At 59.4% G+C, this 8575-nt stretch overlaps 1 protein-coding gene across 1 annotated transcript in view; it reads right to left on the bottom strand.

Moving 5' to 3' along the window:
* The window catches only part of GAS2L2 (growth arrest specific 2 like 2), a 5441-nt gene extending 1750 nt beyond the window's left edge, over nt 1-3691 (bottom strand). Inside the window, 8 exon segments of the mRNA XM_035900541.1 lie at nt 1-4; nt 6-308; nt 476-749; nt 1329-1425; nt 2026-2133; nt 2234-2472; nt 3140-3509; nt 3616-3691. The exon segment at nt 1-4 is cut by the window's left edge and continues 857 nt beyond it. Of these exon segments, the coding sequence (XP_035756434.1) occupies nt 1-4; nt 6-308; nt 476-749; nt 1329-1425; nt 2026-2133; nt 2234-2472; nt 3140-3497 (1383 nt within the window). The 5' untranslated portion in view covers nt 3498-3509; nt 3616-3691.
* Between the last annotated feature and the right edge of the window lie 4884 nt (nt 3692-8575).

Raw genomic sequence — 8575 nt, 5'->3', positions numbered from 1 at the left:
CCCCCCCCTCCTGCAGCCTGGCAGCTGCCACAGATGATTTGCCTCCTTGCTGGGTGCTTTTTGGGGGTGCTGGTGTCAGCCGGGTGGTGGGTGCTGTGGATCTGCCCCATGCCAGTGCCACAGGGGTTTTCCCTGGGGTGCTCCCACGCAGCACCTTGGGGACCCCCATGCTGTCCTGTGTGCCAGGGGCCAGCTGGGAAGGAGTGGGTGCCCGGCCCGTCGCCCTGTGGCCAGGGGAGCTGAGTCGAGCGGGTGACCTGGATGGCAGCGGCTGCCTCCCCGAAGGGGCAGCTGGTGGCTCCCGTGTCCTGCAAAGAGAGAGGGGAGAGGGGCTGGGGGGAGCTGCTGCTTCCCCCCTCCATCCAGGCTGGTGCTGGGCACTGCTGGATGGGAAGGAAAAAAAAATTCAGGAATGTGAGAAAAACTGCTCTGAAACCAGGCAGTTCGGGGCACGAAGCATCTCCGCACCACTTACCTGCCCACAGGGACCCTCCGGGGCTGTGCTGGCTCCTGGCGAGGGCTGGCACCCAGTGGGTGACCCGAGCCCTCTGGTGAGGGGGTGGCTGGTGGCCGGAGGCTCGGGGGGACACGGGACCCCCAGGCAACGGGGGGCAGGGGGCTCTGCGAGCGGCTGACCAGCATCGCGGGCCGGGGCTGGCCATGGGCATCTGCCTTCGAGGCCGGGCACAGCCAGATCTCATGCTGCACTTGCTGCTGGGGGGTTTTGTTTTTCCAGGCTTGTTTGTGAGCTGTGGGGAAAAGGGGGGGTGGACGACACACAGACACGAGCTCAGCACCCCTGTCCCTTGCACGTCCCCCCCGGGTGCAGCCCAACCCAGCCATCCCTCAACATCCAGCCCCCCCGGGCATGCTGGCGCAAACCCGCGCTCCCTGCAAAGGGGCTTTTGGGGTCTGGCTCCATCCAAAAGTCTGCCGTGACCTCTAGTGGCCACCAAAGCCAAAGAGAGTGGACGACACACAGACACGAGCTCAGCACCCCTGTCCCTTGCACGTCCCCCCCGGGTGCAGCCCAACCCAGCCATCCCTCAACATCCAGCCCCCCCGGGCATGCTGGCGCAAACCCGCGCTCCCTGCAAAGGGGCTTTTGGGGTCTGGCTCCATCCAAAAGTCTGCCGTGACCTCTAGTGGCCACCAAAGCCAAAGAGAGTCCCCAAACCCAAACCTTCCCCAGCAAAGTACGAGGCATCGCGGTAACGAGGCCTCTGGCTCCTGCAAACGGGCCCCAGAAGCGGTGAGAGCCGGGAGGGACCCCCCCCTCACCCCAGCCATGGGGCAGAGCCGCGGGGTTCAGGGACGCCGGGACTCACAGAGCGAGGTGCAGCGGCATGGGTCGTGCTTGTCCAGGTAGTGCTCCAGCGTGTCCCAGCCGCCCCCAACACGCACCATGATGTGTTCCCGCAGGATCTGCTCGGGATGCCGCGTGCCATGAGGCCCGGAGAGGTGCGTGCGATGCACCCATGGGACCCTCCCCTCCCCTTTTTAGGCAGCCTGGGATTGGCATGCTCAGCCAGGCTTCGTCCTCAGGCACTTGAGAGCTGTGAGCTTGCCCTAAGTGCCCCCAGCTCTCCCAAAGGACAGCTTCATCCCCGGCTCAGTGCCACCAAGGCAGGGAGGCGCTGCCATCCCAACAGGCACATTTCATCACCCCAAGGAAAGTGGGGAGCCTTTTGGAAAAGCCCTCTCCACCATCATGTGCTGAGCCCTTTGGGAAGGCCAGGCTTGGGGATCCGAGCAGGGACAGAGCATCCCAGTGTTCCCATTGCTGGGTAAGACCTGGCTCTGCTTTGGCATGGGACGGCAGGTTTTGTCCCATACACATGGATGGTAAAATCCATGCAAACACGCACTGCAGGGCTGAGCTTCCCTGCTGTCCTGCTTTGGGGATAATGGTCAAACCCCCCACACTTGCCCCATTGGGAGGAAGGATTATGGAAGAGGCTTCGTGGCAGCAGAGCGGGACCCCTGGTGCCTGTGCCCCAAAAGCACAGGGCGAAGCAGACTCACCCGGACAAAGATGAGGGTGTCAGAGTCACCCACGCGGTATTTCCCTTCGGATATCTTGGTCATGGGGAACTGGACAGGGCAGGTACAGCGGCTCACCAGGTGCTGGACCTGTAGGACACAGGGATGGGTCCTCACCAGGGCTTCTGGGAAGGGTCCTGGGGTGGCCATCCCCATCCCCATCCCCATCCCACTCCATGCCCCTCCGTACCATCTGGTCAAGGTTGTGGAGGTCCCGTGGTTTCCTGGAGGATCGGGGCAGGGGGGTGTCTGCAGGTGGCAGGTCCAGCTCCTGGCGGAGCTCCTCCTCAATCTCCTCCTCCATCTGCACAAGGGTTGGGGCACGCATGCCGAAGCGGGCAGCGCGGCGCGCCAGCTCCAGCAGGCACAGCACGAAGTTCTTCTCATTCTTCCTCAGCACCAGGTCCTCCGTCTCGAACATCAGGACGTCTGGGGCAGGGCAGGGCTGGGCTGAGCCAGGGCAGGCGCGTGGGGATGGGGACAAAGGGGATGGTGGGCACAGGTGGAGTCAAAACCCACCCGAAGGGGTGTTATTCCCTGGAGCCATCCAGCTAGGAATACAGTTGGGTCCAACAAGAGTTGGGATAAATTAACGGGGGAAGAGTCTTCCCCTTGGGCATCTATGTGCAAAGGCACTACGGTTGTTTCGTGGCATCCCAAAGCCACAAAGCCCAATGGCTGGCTGCGCTGAGGACACGTCACTCCAACGCCATGCCCTTCCTGGGCACCTGCTGGTGGTGGGAATGCGGTGACAGATGCTTTGCACAGAACCAGGGCCACTCCTGATGGCCTTACGGCTGAGATCGTGCTGTGCATGGCAGGGCCATGCTGCAGCATACGCCCTTTCCACCCCCCCTCCCATTGCATATTTGCACCCAAGCAAACACGCCCGCCATGTACCAGCACCCTGCAAATTTGCTGCTGAGCCTGGAGGAGCTTGTGCAAGAAATTCCAGCTCAAGGATTTCTTGTGTTCATGGTGCTGCCCGATGCCAGGGTGGCACCAGCTTTGGGGGACACAGAGGAGAACACCCGGGGCGATGTCAGGAAGGGAACTGCACACAGGGACACAGGGCAGCTGGAGCCCAACATCCTACCTTTAATATCCATCTCCTTCCTGCACCACTGGATGAAGTTGGAGACGTTGTCCCTGGCCTGGAAGGTGCCCGGCTGTGCTGTGAGGTTGCAGGCGACGCCGGCGGCGGGCAGGCGGAGGTGGCGGGCCATGCCAGGGCAGGCACGGGCGAACTCCCCGGCCACATGGGTGATGTTGTTGGCGTGGGAGCAGAGCACGGCCCCTGTCTCCAGCACCTCCACGAAGGTGCCCACCTCGATGTCTAGGTCGTACAGCTCCTTCAGCCACTCGGCCAAGTCCTCCTTCATGGCGTAGAGGTACTGCTCGCTGGACTGGTAGGGGCGGATGCTCCGCACGGCAGCGCCCGGCATCCCCCACATTTTGCCATAAGACTGGGAGGAGACCAAGGGAAAGGGGTGGTGGGGACACGGGCGATGGGGACAGGGGTGATGGGGACATGGGGTGTCCCCAGCCCACCTCCCCAGCAGCCACACTCACCCACTGCCACTTGCTCTCTGCCACCCAGGACAGCGACGCCGTCCTCCTGGTGCTGGGAGCCCTTCTGGGGGTCCAAGGGCTGTAATTCGTAGTCGTGGGGAAAGTAAATCACCTTCCTGGGCAGTGGGTGTTTTGTTTCCTTCCCAAGTGCTGTTCCCTTCTCCTTGGTGACAAGGGACCAGCTGCAGACACTCCCCATTAACTCTTCAGCTCCTCCGCCCAGATCCCTGCTCCTTCTTCCCCAGCTGCCTCAGGGGTGGATTTTCCACTGAGATCCCCAGTTCTGGGCAGGAGGGGGTTAGAGAGCAGCTCCTCAGCATCCCAAGTTGCTCATAACCCCAAAAGAGGGGGGATTTTCCCCCTCTCTGCCACCCCTCCACCCACCTCCACTGCAGGTGGAGTGACCTGGGGCCCTACAAGATGCATCTTCAGGGCTCGGTACCCCTGAATTGATAGCCCCGAGGCAATTACATTTTTGCACCCATTTTACAGGCTCAGATGCTCTGCTGAGATGCCACCGAGTGCTGTTGCAAGCCCAAACACGCTGTGGTGAGGAGCCCACCCAAGTGAGGGAGCCCCAGCATGAGTGACCTCGAGCATGGCTCCCTCCTCCCTGGGTGGGGTGCTCGGAGGGATGGGGAGAGGCTGATGTTAGGACCTCTGAACGCATGGAGGGGAGGGGGATTTTCAGACCAGTCCCTCCATACCCCTCCACACACCCACCCTAGGGCACAGCGAGCTGGAAAGCCAAACCCCGGGGCGAGAGCTTCCCAAAGCTGTACGGATCAAGGCAGAGATCCCTCGGAGAGAGCGGTCGGACTCAAACTCCTCAGCTCAGCCGTTCCCGCAGGGTTTCTGTGCAACCTGGAAACGTCCCAGCAGAGAGAGCCAGAGGAGGAGGAGGAAGAGGCTGAAGAGCTGCAAGAGGTAGAAGGCAGCAACAGAGACATCACTGCCATCACTTGCTCTGTGCTTTGCACCAAGACATGGAGCAAAGGGGTGGTCTGAGAGTCCAGATGCCCCACAGAGTCCCGGACCCCCATGCTCTGTCCCCTGCCCGCCCCTGCCATGCACCCAGCACTGTCGGGGAAATACCCCTGAGCTGGTGCAAGCACCTGCACTCACTCTCATCGTTTCATTTCATCTCCTGGTAAAAATGCCAGTGGTTGCTCATGTTCAGGTGTAAATCCCTACACTTGAACTCAGGCTCATCCCTTGATCCCACAAGTTCTGTCACCTCCAAAGGCTGGGGCCAGAGCAGGTCCCCCAACAGCCCTGGTCCTCAGGAGCCCCCTTGGCTCGAAGGCTTGTACCACTCATTGGTGGGAGCTGGGAAGCTCCGAGGAAATGCAGTAGCTCCACCTGCAAATCACAGCACAAATCCATCAGTCCTCTCCCCCACACCTCTTTCTAAAAAAAAACAAAAACAAAAACAAAAAGAGGGGATTTTTATTTGCATCCCCACCTTTGGGGTTTCTGTGCACTGTGCTCCCTTGCAAACTTCTTCCCAAATAGCACATGACCGCAAGGTCTCCGGCAAAAGCCGAACTCCTCCAGGGATGTGTGACTCCGGAAGCTGGGGCTTTAAGAAAATAACTACAAGGGTGAGTGGGCACCGCTGGGAATGTCAGAGACTCCCTCCCTCGCCCAGGGCTTGCAGAGCTGCCCCAGGACCCACGTACTTCTGCTAAAAGCAAATCTGCTAGGGACATGCTTGCACCTTGGGACTGAAACAGAGCCTCTCATGGGCTTGGGGGGCTTCTTGCTGCATCAGGGGCCCCCATCCTCTCCCTGGAGCCAGCTGCTGATGCTCGCTGCAGCTCATGGTCCAGCCTGTGTCATTTTGGGGGAGGAAATGCAAGAATCCCAGCTATTCCCTAGGGTTGGGGAATGCGTGGCAGGCTGGTATGCCCTGCCAGGGAGCCCAGCAGGAGAAAAGGACCCTTGTGATGCAGGATTGCACCCAGCAGGGCCCATCGCATGGCTCAGGGTGCAGGTCCACCTCCCCCAGGCCCCTCCCAAACTGGGGTGGGGGGTTGGGGGGGGTGGGCGATGCAGCACAGTCGCCCCGTCTCTGGCAGCAAGGCTGTGCTCAGCCCCAGCCCTGGCAGCTTTGCTCATGACCCCAAGGCATCCCAACAACTCACAGCCCCAGCAAACACACAACGGCAAGCAAGGGAGGAAAAGGAAAACCCCCAAACCGGAGAGGGTTCAAGGTTGTCCCCATCCTCAGCCTCCGGTCCCATGGCATAAGGGGTGCCTGGCTCCCTCCTAAAGGGACAAGGAAGGGGATAACGACCTGCTGCTTCTCTGCAGAGCTGCAGGCGTGGAGTACCCCTGGGGTGCAGACAGACCTACAAATCCTCCCATCTCCAAAAAGCAGTGCATGGACCAGCCACCACACTGCTCTTCTGACCCTTCTCAGTGCCTAGAGCAGATGTCTGGATGGCAAGACCTTGTCCAGCACCAGCCTTTCCCATCAAGCCCCCCATTACGCTGCAGGTCCCATGGCTGGGGGCAGCCAAGGGGGCTGTAGAGGGCTCCGGGCAGGAGACGTGAGCGGGATCGGAGGCAGAACCACCTCTGCAGACATTGCAACACGGCCTGCGCTGGCCCGTGGGTCCTTCCCCCTGCAGGCAAAACGCCGCCTGCTCCACGGGCAGGATGCCCCGGCGTGTCGCGGCATGAAGCAAAGCAAACAGGAGCAGCAGGGAAGGTTTAGGGTGTTCCCTGTCCCGCCGGAGGCAAGGACCCACCTTCACACACAGCAATGGGCTGGAGCAAAGCTGGAGACCTGGAGGGCCCCCATCAGCGTGAATTCATCCCCCACGCTGGGGAAAAACAACTACTAATATGCCCCAAGGTGTGCAGAAATCCCCAGTAATTTGGGATGAAGCAGAAAGGAGAGTTTCCATGTTTTCTTCACTGTCAGCATCATATGCTTCATATGGTGATTTTTCAGTGGGATCCATTCCCCCCCATTTGATCCAGCAAGCACAAAAGCCGAGGCCAAATTCAGCAATACCCACTCCAGTCCCAAACACACACGTGCATCTTAAATACAGCCTTTTCAGGAAACAGGAGATTGGCTTTAAAAAGAGAAATACAAAAGCATGACATGAAAACAAGCAGAAATCCCAACACCACATATCCAGAGGTTTGCTTTAGTTGCCGTCAGAACTCCAAGCCCTTGGGACTTCCTGCAAGCGATGTTCAATGCAAAATAAAAATGACGTGGCCCTCGTTGGCAACATTGAAAAACCCCTGAGATTACAGACCGTGAACTGATGAAGTCCCCGTGCCAGTGTCTACACAGGAAGGGCTCATTCACAAATATCATGGAAAATGGACAGAACCACTTGTGCTGGCTCTCCATCCCACCAAATCCACGCCTCAGCTGGCATCTGGCAGCATCGAAAGCCCTTGGGAAGTACCAGCCCTGGCACCCTGCCTGGGGCAAGCCCAGCTCCTGCCTCCTCTGCGGGGAAGGTCTAAATCCCTCCAGGGATGGGGACTCAACCACCTCCCTGGGCAGCCCATTCCAGAGCTGACAGCCCTTTCGGGGAAGAAGTTTTTCCTAATGTCCAACCTAAACCTGCCCTGGTGCAACTTCAGGCCATTTCCCCTCGTCCTATTGTCCATCACCAGGGAGAAGAGACCAACACCCACCTCGCTCCCCACTCCTGTCAGGCAGTTGTAGAGGGCGATCAGGTCTCCCCTCAGCCTCTTCCCCAGACTAAACACCCCCAGTTCCCTCAGCCGCTCTTCATAAGCCTTGTGCTCCAGACCCCTCACCAGCTTTGTGGCTTTCCTCTGGACATGTTCCAGCAACTCAATGTCTTCCTTGTAGTCGGGGGCCCAAAACTTAACACAGTGTTCAAGGTGCGGCCTCACCAGCACCAAGTACAGGGGCACGATCACTTCCCTACTCCTGCTGGCCACACTATTCCTGATACAAGCCAGGACGCCATTGGCCTTCTTGGCCATCTGGGCACAAGGTGGGTCTAGATGGGTGAGGGTGAGCAGAGGATGCTGGGCTAAAGAAAAGAGTCTGCAGGGCTGCCAGCATTGAGAGAGCACCTCAACACAGCACCCCGACACGGCACCCCAACACAGAACCCTGACGTGGCACTCCAGAACAGCAGGACCAGCCACAGCCCGGTGCCGAAGTCACCAACCCAAAGCATGGTACCCAGCTCCAGGGTCCTGGGAGAACCATCAGCAAAGCAGCAGCCCACCCATGTACAACATGGTGAAAACCCCCACATCTCTCAAATCAAAGGACATTTTAAGGAAGTTGAGCCCTGTCCTGGTCAGCACCAATGGTTGCTGCCACTGAATTCATGCCCCGGGGACCCGACACTCCCCCACCAGCCGTGGGAGATGATGGTGGCCCTTTGCAGACGTGACTGGTGACTCGGTGCACAAGAGCCAGTGGCATTTCCAGGTGGGGAGCCTGCTTTGGGAAAGGAATGAGGAATATGCAGCCAGGCCCCCCCCCCCCCCCCCCCAGCCGTGGGAGATGATGGTGGCCCTTTGCAGACGTGACTGGTGACTCGGTGCACAAGAGCCAGTGGCATTTCCAGGTGGGGAGCCTGCTTTGGGAAAGGAATGAGGAATATGCAGCCAGGCTGTCCTCATGAGCCTGCATGCACGGACATGTCCATCTGTCCTGCTCACCCTCTTCTTTTCCCCTCCACCCCCCCCACAATTTTTCAACTCAGTTCATCCAACTGTGGCAGAGGTACAGGGGACTCAAAAATACATTGATCCCACCTCTTGCAGAGACAGAGCAGAGGACAGACACTTTCTATGCACACAAGGAAGGTGGCCAGGTGAGCACAACTCTTATGAGACACCCGAGAACCCACCCAGCCATCCCAAACCCATCAGAAAGCCAAGCTGCAATGCTCCTGCTGCCACAGACAGACTGCTCAGCTGTACCTCCCCCCGCCCCCCA

Source organism: Egretta garzetta, unplaced genomic scaffold, assembly GCF_000687185.1.
Source record: "Egretta garzetta isolate BGI_Z169 unplaced genomic scaffold, ASM68718v1 scaffold108, whole genome shotgun sequence".
Lineage (NCBI taxonomy): Eukaryota > Metazoa > Chordata > Aves > Pelecaniformes > Ardeidae > Egretta > Egretta garzetta.
This window is presented reverse-complemented; position numbering and strand designations above follow the sequence as displayed.